This window comes from Ascaphus truei, unplaced genomic scaffold (genome assembly GCF_040206685.1).
Source record: "Ascaphus truei isolate aAscTru1 unplaced genomic scaffold, aAscTru1.hap1 HAP1_SCAFFOLD_3441, whole genome shotgun sequence".
Classification (NCBI taxonomy): domain Eukaryota; kingdom Metazoa; phylum Chordata; class Amphibia; order Anura; family Ascaphidae; genus Ascaphus; species Ascaphus truei.
Window position 1 is genome coordinate 1 of NW_027456444.1, and position 19,361 is coordinate 19,361.

Here is a 19,361-nt window from a genome sequence, read left to right on the forward strand (position 1 = left end):
CCTCGTTTCATATGAAGAAAAGAAAGAAGAAAAAGAGCACAATAGTGAAGCAAGTTCACACAACACAATGCTTATATCTGTAGATGGTAGGGTTGCCAGATGGCTTGTCCAAAAATACTGGACACAATGGCAAAAGTTGCGACCCTCCAGCCCCCATACATATTTTTTTTAAAACACACTCCCGAATACATATAAAATATAGCCCCACCTCCCCAATACATATAAAATATAGCCCCACCTCCCCAATACATATAAAATATAGCCCCACCTCCCCAATACATATAAAATATAGCCCCACCTCCCCAATACATATAAAATATAGCCCCACCTCCCCAATACATATAAAATATAGCCCCACCTCCCCAATACATATAAAATATAGCCACACCACCCCCATACATATAAAATATAGCCCCACCTCCCCCACATATATTAAATATTCCCCCACCACCCCCACATATATTAAATATCCCCCCTCCACACCCATATAAAATATCCCCCCACCTCCCCAATACATATGTAGCCCTCTTTCCTGCTGATATAGAGTGACTACTAATGCTGTATGTACCTGCTGGCTCAGCGAGATCTGGGCCTCCGCTAACTGGGAGCCTGGGGTAACAATATGTACTTGGCAGCGCCTCCACTTGCCCAGGATCCCCAATAAGTAAGATTCCCCAGGCAAGAATAATGATAACAAGCCACAACGTTGTAACCTTTTACTAGTAACTGAATGCAGAGCATGAACATACACATATCACCCGTATAACCACAGTGCATACATATATATATATAGCAATGCAATAATTAGATATCAGTGGCCTTGCCACACTCCACCTTGGTATAATTTCCTTTACGCACCACGTGTGCGCCCACACCGTGTCCAATGTACTGGACCAGTCCCTTGGTCACTTCACCCTCAGTGTCCCCAAAGAACCCTCCCCCAAGGCGGGATCAACGCCTGATGGTACCAGTGTTGGTGCACTTATTGAATACCTTCCGGCTACTCCTGCAGCCGGCAACAGACTTCAAAAAGGATCCGCCGATCCAGCGTAGTCTCTCACGAGTTGGTGAGGTCCAGCAGCTTGAGCCCAAACCACTGATCACACACCGCAGCTCCGGAAACACTGTGTCCCTATCTGCTACTACAGTAAGGGAATAGAATGTCTCTTTCTCTAGGGCTTTCCCTGAAGCACCACAAGCTAATGGTGACTCAGGGTCTGCACTGGGCCTGAGGGGAAATCTGGCCTACGCAGGTGGGTCACTGACCCCCTGCACACACACAACCTCTCCCCTTGGTCCTCCGGTGCCCTCTGCTAGCGTGGTCTCTCCCCCACGCTTTCCTGCCTGCCAGCAAAACCTCCTCTCCTATTCGTTCCCTGGTGTCATGTGGCTCTGCTGAGGCTCATGGGAATTGTAGTCCCACCTCAGAGCCTGCTCTCTATTGGCCAGCCGTTCGCGCGATTACACTGCGCATGCGTGACCTACCAGGGGCGCCCTGCTGCATATCTGCACTGCGCATGCACAACTATCAAACATGGCGGCGCCCTATGCTTTCCGGGCCGCCGTGGAGCCTCCGAAGCATTGGAGCGCTCCCTGCTCTGCCCCCACCCTCCTGAATTGCCAGCGGGTCTGCCGCTCTCACTACAGCACCCGCAACGGAGATGCTACGGGGGGGGGGGGGGGAACCAGGGGAACCCCACTACACTCTCCCCCTGGCAGAATCCAACGTCCCCGCTTGGAACGTACACCATGTCACACAGTTACACAATAAAAATGCATATATAGAAATACAACTTATCATTGTATACTCTACATGAGATTATACATTTCATTGAACATTCCAATCACAGATCTCACTCTACTGTGAGCCCACTGCTGAGCCTCATAATGGGGTGCCCCGAATTGATCATAAGTCATTCTCATGGGAGGTTGACCCACTCTTTGGCTTCTACGCAGCTGTTCCTCAGTTACTCCCTCGGGAGAGTAACTAATCTCACTTTGCAACTCAGTCTCTTCCCTTGAGGGGCTCAATGTTTCAACACAGTCTCTTTGAGGCACAAAGCATGGGCTCTGTGGATCTAAAGGCTGACTCACTGGAGTCACCTCAGGTGATTGACCATGGGGCCCTTTACCCGTGGCTCCTTCGGGAGATGCCCCTGCGGTCAGAAGGCCCTTTTGAGAGGTTCCCTCCATAGAGTCCTCAGAGTTGGTATTATTTACAGTCTCTGGGCCAACCTCTGTTGCGTTTGGCTCCCCATCTAGGGAAGCAGTTGCTATTTCCAGATCTTCATCTCCTACTTGAGGTATAGGGAGTAGATGATTTCTATGCCATACCATTACCCGGCCTTCTGAGTCTTTGATACGATACACCAGGAGGCCAGGCATCTGTGACTCCACCTCATATACACTGTCTCTCCAACGATCGGCCAATTTATTCTTTCCGGGGATGCCCAGATTGCGAAGGAGGACAGCATCCCCTGGACGAATTTCCTTATGCCTCACTTTATGATCGTAGCGTCTCTTATTACTCGCATTTAATTGAGCCGAAGCTTTCTCTGCCAATTTATATGCCTGCTGCAAACTGTCTTGTAACCTTTGCACATACTTGAAATGCGTCCTGTTGGATACCCCATCGGTAGATATCCGCAGACGTACATCCACTGGTAGCCGAGCTTCCCGACCAAACATCAGGAAATAAGGCGTATACCCAGTGGACTCATGGCGAGTACAGTTATACGCATGCACCAAGGTCTCTACATGCTTACTCCATTCAGTCTTCTGTGAGCCCTTCAGGGTACCCAGAATGTCGAGCAGCGTTCGGTTGAACCGTTCAGGCATAGAGTCCCCTTCTGGGTGATAAGGTGTCGTCCGGGACTTGGTGATACTCAGCAACTTAAGCAATTCTCCTATAAGATTACTTTCAAAGTCCCGGCCTTGATCTGAATGCAATCGATTTGGCAGTCCATAATGAAGGAAGTACTTCTCCCATAAGACTTTAGCTACAGTCACAGCCCGTTGATCTTTAGTAGGGAAAGCTTGGGCATATCTGGTGTTGTGATCTGTGATCACCAGTACATTTCCGATACCTCGAGTGTCAGGTTCAATGCAAAGAAAGTCCATACACACCAGGTCCATGGGTCCTAAGCTCTTCAGATGGGCCATGGGTGCAGCCCGGGTGGGTAGCGTCTTTCGTTGTATACAGCGGGTACACCGCCTACAGTGTAGCTCCACAGACTCTCATTTTGGACCAAAAGAAGCGGTCACGAAGTAACCCGAATGTTTTGTCAACACCAAGATGACCGTGGTCATCATGTAATGCTCGGAGAACCATAGGTTGCAGGATCTTGGGTAGGAACAACTGTCGTCTATCTGGATGGTTGTGATACGGCACTACCCTATACAATAGACAGTTATCCAGCTCGAACTTGTTCATTTCTTTCATTAACAGGGCTACCATTTCTTTAGGGGCCCGTTTAATCACCAAAGGATTTTCTTGTTGAAGAGCTTGACGAACTATTCTGGCCACTGGGTCGTGAATTTGATATTGTACCAGATCCTTCCAGGCAATAATTTTATCTGGGGTGATGTTCATGCCGTCCGGATAACGGTACGCTCCTGGGATAGCCTTTGCGTGACACCCTAAAGAATCCACTATCCTCAATTCCGAGAAGGCCAATCTGTCTTGCACCACCGCTGCTAGGGAGCACAAGGCCCGTACTCCTGGTCCCGGAATCTCTTCCCAAACACCCTCATCAGGAGTAGGATTTAGTCCCGGTCGTCGAGATAGGGCGTCAGCGCCAATGTTCATAGGGCCAGGTTTGTACTTAAGTGTGAACTGATCATTTTGAAGCGCTGCTAGCCAGCGGTGGCCTGTCGCATCCAACTTAGCAGATGTATTGATGTATGTCAACGGGTTGTTATCAGTTCTAACTTCAAATGTGACTCCATACAAGTAGTCACGCAGCTTGTCCACAACAGCCCATTTAAGAGCTAGAAACTCCAGTTTGTGTACAGAATAGTTCTGTTCGCTGGGCGTTAAACTTCGACTGACATAGGCCACGGGTCTAAGTCCGGTATCATACTTCTGGTGCAGCACAGCTCCTAAACCGTTAAAGCTGGCATCAACATGTAGAATATACGGCAAATCAGAATCTGCATAGGCCAACACCGGAACCTGTGTTAAATTTGTCTTCAACCCCAGAAACGCCTGTTCGCACGCAGGAGTCCACTTGTCCCCAAAGGGTGCTTGAGCGGAAGCGGCTTTCCGACCCGTATCCTTAGGGTAGATTTTGAGAAGGTTGTTAAGAATCTTCACTTTGCGTGAGTAGCCTTCCACAAACCTTCGGTAGTACCCGCAAAACCCCAGGAAGGAGCGTAATTCCATGACGTTATTGGGTCGCGGCCAGTTCCCTACTGCCTCTATCTTCCCAGGGTCCGTAGATATTCCTTCTGCAGAGACAATATGACCCACATAGGTCACCGAGGTGCGGAAAAACCGACACTTATCCATTGACAGCTTGAGTCCTTCGACGCTGAGTCAATCCAGCACTTTTATCAGCCTTTCTTCATGCTCCTCCAGCGTCTTCCCGAACACTATAATATCGTCCAGATACACTAAGCACTCTCTGGGATTCATATCTCCAATCGTCTTTTCCATTAGATGCTGAAAAGTGGCTGGGGCACTGCATATCTCTTGGGGCATACGCGTGAATTGGTAAAATCCTAACGGGCAAACGAAAGCTGTTTTCTCCTGATCTTCGGAGTTTATCGGCACTTGGTAGTACCCGGACCTCAGATCCAACACACTAAACCACCAGCCCTCCTTGCTCTGCCCAGCCACCGTCCGGGCCAGCCCTCTCACTGCCTCCGCCCGCCCTCTCACTGCCTCCGCCCGCCCTCTCCCTGCCTCCGCCCGTCCTCTAACTGCCTCCGCCCGCCCTCTCACTGCCTTCGCCCGCCCTCTCACTGCCTCCGCCCGCCCTCTCACTGCCTCCGCCCGCCCTCACTGCCTCCGCCCGCCCTCTCCCTGCCTCCGCCCGTCCTCTCACTGCCTCCGCCCGTCCTCTCACTGCCTCCGCCCGCCCTCTCCCTGCCTCCGCCCGCCCTCTCCCTGCCTCCGCCCGCCCTCTCACTGCCTCCGCCCGCCCTCTCACTGCCTCCGCCCGCCCTCACTGCCTCCGCCCGCCCTCTCCCTGCCTCCGCCCGTCCTCTCACTGCCTCCGCCCGCCCTCTCACTGCCTTCGCCCGCCCTCTCACTGCCTCCGCCCGCCCTCTCCCTGCCTCCGCCCGTCCTCTCACTGCCTCCGCCCGTCCTCTCACTGCCTCTGCCTGCCCTCTCAGCACTATGCCGGCGCTCTCGCCTCTGACCATGCCAGCCCTCTCACTGCCTCCACCCGCCCTCTCACTGCCTCCGCCCGTCCTCTCACTACCTCCGCCTGCCCTCTCTGCACTATGCCGCCGCTCTCGCCACTGACCATGCCAGCCCTCGCGCTGCCACTGCCGCAACAATGTTGTTTTTTTCTGTTTTGTGTTATGAGTTAACCCTGTACCTGCTTTGTACCCTGTAAATAAACCCCTGCTTAGAAAGTACAGTGTTTCCTGCCTTTGATCTGGACAAAAGATCCGATGCTGGAACTGCCCGCATTAAACTCCACCAATTGTGACGTCTCAGTCCCAGCGTCGGATCTTTTGTCCAGATCAAAGACAGGAAACACTGTACTTTCTAAGCAGGGGTTTATTTACAGGGTACAAAGCAGGTACAGGGTTAACTCATAACACAAAACAGAAACAAAAGACCTAACTCCTTCCAGGAGTACTGACTATATCCTGCTTAGTCCCTAACTAATCGTGGGAGAACTAAACTCTTTCGCCACTTTACCCAGTGTACCTGCAGCAGGTCCCCTTTCAGTCTCTCACAGGGCTGTCTGTGTGTGCCTTCCCAGATCAGTATAGCAGCAGCGTCTCTCACCCTCTCTGTATAACTCTCAACAGTGTGTCTGGCAGCATGGGGGGAGCGGGGGGAATCTCTGTATCACTTCCTGGCTATACAGGCTAGGCTAATTAGCTCATTAACGCACAGCTGAACAGACCTTTCCAAGAGGATTAACTCTATGAGAGCTGTAAAGTCCCACAACTGCCCCATTCTAGCCCTTAGAGGGCAGTGATGGCATCACAATATATATATATATATAAATATATATATATATATATATATATATAATCTTACCAGGAAGTAATACATTGAAAGTTAATTCTCGTTTTCAAGTATGTCCTGGGCACAGAGTTATAATAATACATGGGTACATTAAATGAACAGAGGTTATACATCATATTCAAAGACATTTCATTAACAGTTTAAGATATACTGTATATATATAGATATAGATATATATATATATATATATATGTATGTATATATTAAAAGAAAAAAATATTCTGCTGCGCTCACTTGGGTATGTGGATATCAGATTGGAAATAAATATGATTAATAACAATTTTGCCCGTGTGGCCTTTAAAATACAAACTACACAGAATAGAACCACAAACAAACAATGACAAACAGACCGGGGAACACAAAAAAGGAAAAGAGTGCCCCACAAACGATTCCAATAGTAGATGGAGCCGGAACCAGTGCTGTAGGGACGCCACTGCCAGTCTTCTGAAATAACCACTTTCTCCTTCACACTACAAAACAAGACGACAGCGCGGCTCCAATATATACATACATACATATACATATATATATATATATATATATACATACAAAACAAGAAGACAGAGCGGCTCGCATAGCATAATACTGCAAATACATTTTAATAGTTGCCCAATGCTCAGATTACGGCCACTCACAATTTAAAAATAATAACAAGCAAGGATCTCACTAAGGTGGAGACATCACCCGTTCCTCCGTTGCATACACCAGGTCCACGTGTATGAATACCGTCAGACCTCTGCCACAGACCGGGAGCCAAGAGCGTGCGTCCACACTAGTTCACTTCCTGGTCAAAGTGTCGCGTTAGAAGTCGCAGGCGTGTGCCACTTCCTGGTCAAAGTCTCGCGATAGCAGTCGCGGGCGTGTGCTTGTTATTATTTTTAAATTGTGAGTGGCCGTAATCTGAGCATTGGGCAACTATTAAAATTTATTTGCAGTATTATGCTATGGGAGTCGCGCTGTCTTCTTGTTATGTATGTATATGTATATATATATGTATATGTATGTATGTATATATTGTGATGCCGACACCACATCGCAGTCTCTTTTATCCCAAATGAGGCAGGAAACGCTGTATGTCTTTATACTTGGGGTTTATTTACAGGGATAAATAATATGAATAGGCCCACCGTCCTTTTAAGAAAAACCAAATAATAAAATCAAATCCTATTTCCATTAGGAAAGCTAACTGACTTCTCAGCTCCAACCCTTACTAACCCGGCTGCCAGCTAAGCCAGTTGTCAGCCCAAAACATGCCCTAGCATAAGCAATAAGGTAACAGCAGTCTTTGTAAACAATTGAAGGGGTTGTGCTTATCTTAGTCCATCTGGTGATGTCCCTGCTTCAGCACAGTCTATCGTCCTTACTTCTTCTCTTTGGGATTCCACCCCGTGGGAGCTCAGGGAAACTTCTGTGTTCCTCTGTAACCAGCCGTCACTGCTTCAGCACAGCTCTCTCAGCAGTGTCTCTCAGACTTCTTTAGCCAGCTTCTGGTAGCTGGGGAGCTCCTCTGTCTCTCCCCCTTCTCTGGGGAAAAACTGTCTCTCAATGCCTTGCTGCTTCCATACTCTTAAGGCACTCCCTGATTAATCAGCCAGCAGGTGAGCAGTCATGCCAGAGTGGATTATCTTAACTCTCTGTGGTGAAAAAGTCCAATAACTGCTCCATTCAGCGCCTAGAGGACAGCGAATGCACCACAATATATATATATATATATATATATATATATATATATATATATATATATATATATATATATATATATACGGAAGGGGCGGCCCCAACAAAGACAAAGTCTTCTTGCTATGTACTGTATGAAGATATATACTTTATGTAGAGTGGTTGGGTTTTCTATTTGCTTCTTATGTTTTTCTACTTGTGTGGTTCCTTTCATTGTATAGGTCTATTAGCTGTCCTGTTACCTGCCTCTCAATCCTCTTGCCAGCACTGTCATTTCACTTTCCTTCACTCTGGTCACTGCAAACTCTCCCTCCGGCCGGTGTGTCAATAAGCTAAGTTAACTTAAGGGTTTTTTGAAGTTAGGGTAGGGGGTTAAGGATAGGGGGTTTTAAGGTAAGGGATGTAAGTTTTTAGGGTAGGGAATTAGGGTAAGAGGTTAAGGTTTTTAGGGTAGGGGTTAGCGTTGGTATTAGGGGTTAATATTCGGGGTTTCCCCCCCCCCCCTCCCAACCAAAGGGTAAGGTTAGGGGCTTACCTTGGCAGCGAAACGGCTGTCGGCGATGGTGAGTGGCAGTGACTAGACCGATCTTATACTGTGTCCTTTGAATTGCGGCCACTATATGGATAAAGGGAGAAACCAAACAATGATACAGTCAATAGCCTGGGATGCAGGACCTGTCTGCTGTGTTATAGGTGCTAACATTCAGCAGTGCGACGTGTGAGATACAGTGCAATTAAGACGGGTTAAGAAGCCAGAAGTGCTCCATTAGAGAGAAAATACCAATCAAGCCACAGGAAGGCCCTTCCAGTTGAAGAGGTTAAAAATAGTTCCTCTTTTAGCACAAAGACGGTATGGAACAAAACGCTGGCAAATGTTTAAGTTAACGTTGGGTCCCAAGAGAACAAGGCGGTCTTTCTTGCTGTGGTCCATGTGTGTCTAGTTCCCTGAAAAAGGAACTGAATCAGCTGTTAGGTATGCAGATCTGTGAAAGAGAGTTCTGTCTCAGGAACCCAAGTCTTTACGAGGCGCTGTGCCAAAGAATAAAAATATACCATTTAAAACGGCAGTGTGTTGGGAGAAAGCATTGCCATTTCCATAGTGAGCAGCATCTGGACGGGCACCGTTCTGCATCGGAAAGCATGGTCCCAATCCTCCTAATATTAGGTAAACTTTCAATGCATCGGTTTCTGTGTAATGGTTCCAGTTATGTTTGGGTTTGAAGTAGCATGAATCTGTTCTAGAAACAACTCCTTCCTCTCCTAGAAAAAGCAGGTTAGTTCCATAAACATTTGACTTTAACATTTAACAAAAACGGCATTTTCTGGGTGAAGGAGGACTTTTCTTCCATTTGCTTTAATACAAGAGAGGGGGACATTGTGTAAGGCGTATTTCTTGGCAGTGAAGAAGTTAATTGATATATATATATGCTTATTAAAATGTTTTTGTACATTGCGATTTGACATTGAGATTGTGTGTGGATGATGTGTGTGTGTGTGTGTGTATATATATATATTTTGTTTGTTTGTTTTTTTTAATAAACACTGTAGAAGTGGCTCAGTGAGTAAAGGCACAGACTCTGAAAACAATAACACTGCGTTTGAAGCAGGGAAACCTGGTTCAATTCCCGGTGTCAGCTCCTTGGGCGAGTCCCTTTATCTCTCTGTGCCTCAGGCACCAAAAAACAAAATTACATTGTAATCTCCGTGGGGCAGGGACTCATTGTGTCTGGAAAAAGTATATATACAGCACTGTATATGTGTACATGTTTCTCTGAGCCTTTATCTTTGGTATTTGAGCGTATTAGAGCCTCACTGTTACCATGTAGAGCTAGTTTTATTGCTTACTTACACATGTGTTCTTGCTTTTTGACAGTTTCCAGATGGTTGCCTGTAAGTATGCAGCTTAAGACAGAGGTACATGCGTTTCCAGGTAAAGCCCACCCCCAGTCTGACACAGCATGCTCTGTCTCTCATTGCTATTTGCAGCAGGGAACTTACTGCAGCTGCACTGTAATAAGTTCCGTTTATTTCTGAACTAAACTGTACTCGACAGCCTGAAACACTACCCTATTTCCATAGCTCGATCATAAAAGCATATGTACTGTATGTTTCTTTAATTATAGTCATTAAAGCAAACCGATCAGTCTGGTTCTTTTGCGTCCAAGCTCCTCTGCACCACAAGACACTCCCTGGTATTCATGTAGCAATCTAAGGCAGACAGGGTCTGAGGGTGCAGGAATTATAGTGTTCACATGGAAAATGAGATTTAATTTCATATTATTAGAATCCTTGTGGAATAAAACCAGCAATTGGTATTTTTTTAGAAATCTATTTTATTTTGGAAAAGGTTCCCTTGTGATCCTGGGACCCATGAACGTGTCAAAGAAGAAAGGGAGAAGTTGATCAATTTAATAAATCTCAATATGGGAATCCTATTGTGGTGCAAACGGTCAAATATATTCAGAGAAGGGCTGTAGAGTATACGGTCTCTCAAAGATATTCACTTGACTGCACACCACATAATATATAACTTAACATTAAAAAATGACAATGTACAGTCTTTATTTATATAGTGCCATTAATGTACACAGCGCTTCACAGTAGTAATACACGTGACAATCATATAAATAAATAATACAAATAACAGATCATGGGAATAAGTGCTTCAGATTTAAAAATTAACATTTAGGAAGAGGAGTCCCTGCTCTGAAGAGCTTACAATCTAACTTGCTAACTCAGAAACCCTCTTGCAGTTAGGAACTCTGAAAATCCCCGCACTGGCGGTCTCAGATCTGACCCATCGACGTGTGTCGGAAGGTGTCATTGTTTTTTTTTTTTTGCCTCCAAGCGAAGCTCTAGCTTGTGCGAAACGTACGTCGGGATGTTATTAATGACACTTTGCGACACAAGTCAATGGGTCTTTCTGAGACCGCCAGCGGGGGCATTTTCAGCGCCATGCCCCTTGCCTATCTTACCCTATGTTGTGTTGCCAGTTTTGTCAAAGCATTAAAGGGCAGTAATAAATAATAGTGATAAGTCTGCCCCTGGGTTCTTTTAACTGAAACTGACCTACATTTGCAAATCTTGTCACTGCTAACATGCTAGGCAGGTTTGCAGAATTAAAACGACTAACTCCATTTACCCTGTTACTGGCTAAGCAAACAGATACTTTGCGCCTATACGCAGCGTCTGCGCTGATCAGCTTCTTCTTTTTTTTTGCTTTATATTTTCTAACTTCTTGCCCTGTCCAACGCTGTTTCTATTTTTAAAATCTGATGTTCGTTCAGGAGACGATAACCTGGGTAAATACCGCAGCTAGAGAGGAAGAAACAGATTTTTGCACTAAATTCTGTTACATGCCCCAGTTCCCAAAATATGTGTGATGTTGAAGTAGTAAAAATTTGTGTTGTTTCTTGTGCTAAATTTGTATAAAGTTTTCCGGACATTAATCGATGCAAACTTTTGGCGTGTCAAAATGAGACCATTTATGTGACTTTGCATGTGATCGTCTGGGTCATTCAAGAGGCAATCCAAGCGCTTTTATTTTAACATTTATATTATTTATTTTGCCCAGGGTTAAAGCAGGGGGTCTCCGGAGCTGAACCCCATTCCTTTCAGCTTTGGGGATCCCCTGCTTCCAGCGATACTTACCTCTTTAGGGGGTGCCGATATCTCTCTGCTCTTTAAAGCTCTGCGTCACGTGGGCCAATAGGAAGCCGCACGGGGCGTGCCAGGCAAGGTGCCCCCTGTCTCCGGAGATACGTGCCGGGCAAGGTGCCCCCTGTCTCCGGAGATACGTGCCAGGCAAGGTGCCCCCTGTCTCCGGAGATACGTGCCAGGCAAGGTGCCCCCTGTCTCCGGAGGTACGTGCCGGGAAAGGTGCACCTGGTTACTTCCTGGTATTTAAATCCCTGCATGACGCTGGCCAATAGGAAGCTAGGATGGATGAGGTTACAGATTCCTTTTTGGCCTGTGTAATGTGGGAGATTTAAACCAACATTTTTTCCCCTGGAGGGGCCGCTACCTTTCCTGTATGTATCTCGGAAATGAATGCAGGTCATCTCCAGAGACCCCCTGCTTCCCAGCCATGTAAAAGAAAGAAAAAGAGAGGCAGTAGGAAAACTGCTCTTTTAAACTTCACCCCATAACCTCCTATCCTTCCAAGAGTCACAGCAAAGGATACTTAGGTCTGATTCAATAGGTGACACATTTCCCAGTTAGGCCTCGTCCATGGTTGTTGTTTGCTGGCGGAGGCGAGGTTCCGCTCAGCACTGAGCCCCTACAGCCGCAATTAGAGCGGCTCTAGTAGGGTCTCGCCTACGCTTCCGCAAGCGCTCGGAAGCATAGGTCTTTTTATTTAAAAAAATCTTACATAAGACTTAATTTCAAACACACACATATACACATTACCTGCAGCTCCCGGCACTATATACAGGAAAAGCATGCGGCACGTGCACGCGCGTTCGCATAGGAACGCGCGGCCACACGGCCGCATCCTGTATATAACAGCCCTTAGACCAAGGGTGCGCAACTTCCTGTGCTGCGCCCCCCCCCCTCCACCCCCTGCCTGCTCTCCTCCTGGGTCGTGCCCTCCTCACCTCTAATGTGGCGTCAAATGATGCTGCGGGGTCACGTCACGTGACTCGCGGCATCATTTCACGTTACGTGTCCATGGCAATGGGCGTCATTTGACGCTGCGTTGCCATGGAGACGTGTGACTGAAGCCGGGTAAGTAAGTTTACAGAGGTCTTGCACTCTTAGCGCGGGGCCTCTGGAACCGCTGCGCCTCCCCCCCCCCAAAAAAAGTATTGCACCCCCCAGTTTGCTCACCCCTGCCTTAGACAGTAAGCTCTCTGAGACGGGCAGTCCTTTCTCCTAATGATTGCATTACATAGTTACATAGTTACATAGTAGTTGAGGTTGAAAAAAGACGCACGTCCATCAAGTTCAACCTATGCTAAATTTAGACAACAGATACTTTATCCTATATCTATACTTACTTATTGATCCAGAGGAAGGCAAACAAAAAACCCCATTAAGGGGAAAAATTAATTCCTTCCTGACTCCAAGAATTGGCAATCAGATTAATCCCTGGATCAACATCCTTCCCATGTATACTTATTTGGTATATCCCTGTATACCTTTCCCATCTAAAAAGATGTCCAACCTTTTTTTGAACAAATCTATTGTATCTGCCATCACAGTCTCCATGCACTTTTCCCAGTTTTTTAGCATATTTCCTGCATTGTCTTGTATACTGTTTCTGTGTGCATAGTTGGTGCTGTGTAATTGAAAAACAATATATATACTGTATATGCACATCAAAAGGAAGCAGTGGCACTCCTTGAAATATATATATATATGATTGTTTCTAGATATGTGCAAGTATCACAGATGAATGAATAGCAAATACATCACCCAACACGCATCAATTGTTCTTCTATGTTTTCTTGTTCTAAAGTCGTATTAACTTTTGATGCGCTTTTTAATTGTTCTTTGTAACGTAGAATTTCCGGTGCGCCTGATCCCAGGCGCCCCAGGTCGAGACGATGGTCTCAGCGGTAAAAATCGGAAGAGAATAATGCCTGATCCTTTGACAGAGCTGCCGCCACTAGATCCCCTCCATGAAGCGAATCTGTACTGCAATACTCCTGGAATAAGAGAGAGAAGCATGGAAGGTATTGTATCTCCTGGATGTCCGCATACAAATAGCGATTCCCACCAGGGGGTTTGTCTAAAGAAATATGCAATGGCAGGTCCCGGCGGTATAGTGGGTGTCTGAGCCTGTGTGGGTAGCGTGGCCATATTTTTCCTGGGCCAAATTTCACACGTATGCAAACCGCGAGAACCGACCGCACAAACGGCAAGCATCCATCGCGCCTTCGTGGCCGGCAAGTGCTGATCGCGCATGAAAACCAGAACATTTATCTAGATTTGGGGGCACGGGGACAGAGGGTAAACATCACCCTACAGTACGTGGGGAGATTCTGCACGTACAAGGCGTAAGGCCCTAAATTGAACCTTAGCTTAGGTAAAGCATTGTGGGGCGTGACTTTGGAAGCGCCCTCGGTTATTGACAGCTATACCACCCATGGTGTCTGCACACACTGAGGTGTATTATGGGGCCTTATTAAGCGTGTGTTCCCTCCATGAGCTCAGGACACTATACTGCCCGGGATCGGTCACACAGTTCATAGTCTGACGAGTCGGCAATAAGATTGAATAATTAGGGGTTCTGAAACAAATATTTTCTAGCAGGGGGTGCACAATGTAATAAAAGTTTGGGAATCGTGATTAGTCGTCATGTTACTGCTGGAGGTACTTCTAACATACAGCTCCAGCAACCATAGGATAGATTACATACGTGTCTCTGGGCATGCTACCCCACATGTATGTTCAAATGAAATACAAATGTGCAAATTTGAATAACGGATGTCTCGGAATTGTTATATGCAGTTATAATCTCTTCATGACATTATCATACCTTTATGAATTACCAGAAATTGTGCCTTCGTTTTGAAGTGAAACTTCTTTGCTGGCACCTGCAGAGTTTTGATAGGAAAAATCCCTTGTGTTGTAACAAAGATCCATGACGGAAGTGACGTCACTGCTGGCAGAAGAGGCCACTAGCGATGTCGAGGGAGGTGAGGGAGGGGAAACACACACACATTGTAGGCAGCGCATGCGCAGAGGAGGTTGTAAAAACTGTGGCGGGCATGCCGCTCCGCGCATGCGCAGAAGCTCGTATTGATTTTTGCATGTGCAGTAACGCCCCGGCCAGCGCCGCGTGCAGACCCCGAAGGCGTGTGTGCGCAGGCCCGCCCAGTACTGCACGTATGCGCAGGCCCTCCGGTGCTGTGTGCGCAGGCCTGCCCGGTGACGCACGCATGCGCAGGACCGCAGAAGTGATCAGCTGCCTGACCCACACTGAACTCTCTGCTGCACAGGTGGGTCAGTCACCAACCCCGGTAGTGACTGCAGTCACCCACCCAGTCAGTCACCCACCCAGTCAGTCACCTACCCAGTCAGTCAAGGCAGTCACCCACCCAGTAGGTCAAGGCAGTCACCCACCCACCCAGTCACCTACCCACCCAGTCGGTCATCCAGTCAAGGTCACCCATCCACCCAGTCACTCACCCACCCACCCAGTCAGTCACTCACCCAGGTCAGTCACTCACCCAGGTCAGTCACTCACCCAGGTCAGTCAGTCAGTTACCCATCCACCTAGGTAACCCCTCCACCCCCACAGGCCACCCCCCCCCCCCCCCAACCTCTTCACAATCTCACGCACTCACTCACACACAAGGAATTCACAGTTAGTATAAGTATAGAAGTGCAAATAGCTAAAACAGGGGTTGTATGCAGAGCACGCGCATTCTAAGTCAAACTTCTTTGCGTTTTGTCACTGGAATTGTGTTTTGATTTTAATCAAAAACATCACCATCACAAATACAATTTCTGTGACAAAACAGTGACAAAAGACAAAGAAGTTTCACTTAAAAAGCGCGTGCTCTACACATACACACTTTTTTTTATATGTAAGATGCCATTGCAGTGTGGTACAGTGGGAGGTGAAACAAGGTCACATAACATACAAATATAATAACATCTATCAATTTGCTAATGCTGAAATTAGTTTTATCATCTAAGCCTGTACAAGGGATTATACTAAAGGAAACTCATGTTATAGAAAAGGTTAAATAAACTCTTGGACGGTCTGTGTGCATACAGATGTTACCGCTTCAGTTAAACAACGCGCCAGTATTAACACAATACAACGTATTAACAGCACAGATGTAGAAGACGTCATTACCCCCATTAAGGAGAAATAACTTGTTGAATAACACATACGTTATTCAACACGTTATTTAAGTAATAATAATCCCAGAAGAACAGGACATTACTGGCCAATAATGCCCTGGCTGGAAGAGTTGAAGGCCCGAGGCGAAGCCAACAATTCTGGGCCATTATGAAATGAATAATGCCCGGAATTTTGACCAATCAGAGAGCAGGGATTTCAATAACGCCCGGAATGTCAAACAGTTTACCCTATAATTCTCCTTAACGAGTAATCGCGCCTTCTACATCTGTATTTCAATTAGTGTTCATATGTTATAGTCCAAGATTACCTGTTCAATTTGAGTGGGGATCCCAGAATACAAGAAACAGAAGCTGTAGAAACAGGTGCAGTGTACAGTACTAATAACCAGAGAGCAGTCACATCTAGACAGGGTGATAACGCTGGTTGTGAGAGCCCCATACACACGTATGTTTGGTCGGCACACGGTTCACTTATCCACTTCTATTATTTGTCTCCTGCCACCAGGTCATGCACCTCACAACTTGAAGCTGCTGTCTGTCCACGTGATGATCCGTCATGGAGACCGGTATCCATTGTATGCTATCCCCAAAACCAAGAAGCCTGACATTGACTGTGTCCTGGAACCAGGCCGGTAAATTGTACAGAAGACTTCAGTTCTCATGTTATCCCTTTGTTTCTCTAACTCTTTTCTTAAACTGGTTGCGTAAATCTGTTCATTTATTTATTTTTTTTAAGTAAAAAGTGCAGAAAGAAAACAGATATAAATAAGTAATATCACGTGCCCACATGAAATGGCGGTAAAAAGTATAGTTCAAAGTAATGCACTAGTGCAGGGGTGGCCAACTCCTCTTCGACTGAGCCACTGATTGAGCCACCAGTGCTGAAGCCGGGATATCCTTAAAACCTGATCTGTTGGTTCTCAAACCTCTCGGGGAGGTCCTTCTCTTCCGTTTTGTTCACAGTCGGAGCGCTGACTGCAAACGCTCCCTAGAAAATGATCAGACCCTGAAGAAGGGCAGCATAACGTCTCTATGGCACTGAAGGGGTTACTATGCGCATGAATATAATTTTGGGTGTTGACCTCAGAAACATGGTCTGGCTCAGGGCCCAAAGGAGAGGTTTGAGAACCACGGTACTATAGTTACCAAATAAATAAGGTTTACCTTCGTATTTTCCACCAGACATACTGGCTCTTCTCTTATTATTCTTTTTTTACAGGATAGGAAACTGGGCGACACCCTGAAATACTGACCGGTAAAGGTACCGGCGTTTCAGTCCCGTCCAGCCGAAACAGAATGGCGGTTTAAATCTCCTGCGTCACCCTGGCCAATAGAAAACTGCAGTGTTATCCATCGCGGCTTCCTGTTGGCCAACAAGACGCAGATTTAAAGCCCCGGAAGTACCGCCGGTACCTTTTCCAGCAAGTATCTCGGGAACTAGAGCGCCATGGAGCTGAAAATAGAATGGGTCAGCTCTGGGGACCCCCTTTAAAAACAAATGAGGGTTTAGTAGGTTGGAGTGCCGCTTTAAGACACCGTACATTCACTTCAGTGTTCCATCAGGTATCTTCCAGTACACAAGACTGCTTGGTAAATATGGCCCATTATATTGTGTTGTATTTTTTTCACCTGCCAGTGTACTGCTCAGATAGCCCTATAAGCACAACGCTGCATTTGTCAGCCATTGTAAAGCGCCATTCAGGACGTTCTGTAACTCCAGGCTCACCATCTCGCGTGCATCTATTTTGTATCCTGTTTTTTTCTGTAATCTGTTCCCATCTATCTTCACCTCAGGAAGCCATCTCATCCCCTGCTGGCAGATTTTATTAGCCATATGTCAAAAGGCTCGGAAGCACACATGGATAGCGCCTTGAGTAGCCTGCCTCGTTTCCCCAGCCATTCCCTGTGTGAGATGGGAGAACTAACCCAGACAGGTGAGATAGTATATTCTGTTTTTACCAATGTACCTTCTGTGGGGTGTACTGTCCCCTCCCGGCAGTGAGACAGACATTGCAATAGACAAAATCAGCACATACAATTCCACACATATCCAGGCCTACTTAGGGCCAAATTGATTCAAACAAATCAGACAGCTGTAAATATTTTCTAATTAAAGTTCCCCTAGTTATGTTTGTAAACATTTTAACCTGGAATTTCGGAATAGGGTTTATTGCCCTCATCTCTTTCTCATCTGCACCATAATTCTCTATAGTACTGTCCCGTACTAGTTAGTCATTTGACAATCATTGACATTGAGGCAGAGCGGGCACGGTTGACATGCAACCTTGCTTGTAAAATGATTTTGTTGTAAAATGATTTAAAAGTATTTACTTATCTTATTGAATGCCCGGTGCCCTGTTATCCTATTAATCATGTAACTGTCGTTATTCCAATTTGGTTCCAATAATCTGTGTATTCTCGGTGTGTCTGCGACGGCCAGGTAAAGCATTCCAGAACTGTCCGGAACATGGTTACAGACACAATTAAGTGCCCAACTTGTTTATTGCACATAGGAACACTAAGCACTAATCTCATTCTGGGCTCCAAACATCAAACTAGCAGCGTCGTTACATTTACAGTATATGAACCATCTCCTTGCTGCAAGGCCCGGGGAGGGGATCGTTGTTGTGATATGGTCCCCTCGGAGGTGATATTCGGGCGCTAATTTCATGTTTTCTGGTCTGTAATGTAGTTACCAAAGAAATGGACGGAAGGTAGTAATATGTCCACATAGTTTTTCCTGTGATTGAGCTGAGGCGCCTGAAAAGAAAGCGTCTTGTCCGAGATCACACAAATCACAGAATCGGGGGCTTTGTAGTAATATGACGGTATTTAGCATATGTGTCTCTTGTCAAATTAGCAGTCTGCTGGTACAGCGTGGGAGATGGGTTTGTTGAATATAAAAGTAAATACAAATACCAATGGTGGGTGCATTTGCACGTCTCAGACATGTCTGCGACCCTGTCTTTCGCCATTATCTCTTAGCATACCGGGCTTACGCTGCCGCCAGGGATTCTGGGTAATGACATGCAAATGAGCACAGTGTGTCAGTCTTTACTTCTTATCCATTTTAACATGGAACCCCTATAAGCTTATGCCTGCCATATTACACAGCTTTTCAGGTTTAAGAAGTGCAGAGCCAGTAACCTATTCACAGGCGGCTATTTTGACACCCGTGTGAGGTTGGTTCCTGGCTCTGCAACGTGAAGCTGGTACGTGGGTATAACCAGACATTAACAAAGTTATGGTGGGTAAAAAAAAGTGACAAAAACCCTCCCTTGTACAGTGTACAGCAAATAAACATGCCACTCGTGGTGCATTTGCACATGTCAGACAGCTCTGTAGCGCTGCCGGAGACATGCGAAGGATGCTGAACATGAGAGTAATGTGTGGAGACTGTACCTGTAATGGCAGGATAGTGGTTTGTATAAATTGTGTGTTTCTTACCATCACTTTTATTCAAGACACCAAACCCATTAGCACTGCCAAGAAGGCGTTACCTGGGCGAGCGCACGCTGGGTTCCGCTGTGCAGCTGCAATGCCATTATGCGTGTGCTGGTATACGCTGAGTGAACGTGGTCTGAGAGACCCACTTTAGTGCTGACAGGGGGCTGCACTGTTCCCTATAGTGGTAGCAATGTTTGTATCT

General features: G+C 46.4%; 1 protein-coding gene across 1 annotated transcript; it reads left to right on the forward strand.

Moving 5' to 3' along the window:
• The first annotated feature begins 8,969 nt into the window (after positions 1 to 8,969).
• LOC142483617 (2-phosphoxylose phosphatase 1-like) lies at positions 8,970 to 17,714 on the forward strand. The gene is made up of 5 exons (XM_075583634.1): positions 8,970 to 9,056; positions 9,765 to 9,821; positions 13,399 to 13,569; positions 16,218 to 16,344; positions 17,507 to 17,714. The coding sequence occupies exons 1-5, from the start codon at positions 9,032 to 9,034 to the stop codon at positions 17,712 to 17,714; spliced, it is 588 nt and encodes a 195-aa protein (XP_075439749.1). The 5' UTR covers positions 8,970 to 9,031.
• Positions 17,715 to 19,361: the final 1,647 nt, after the last annotated feature.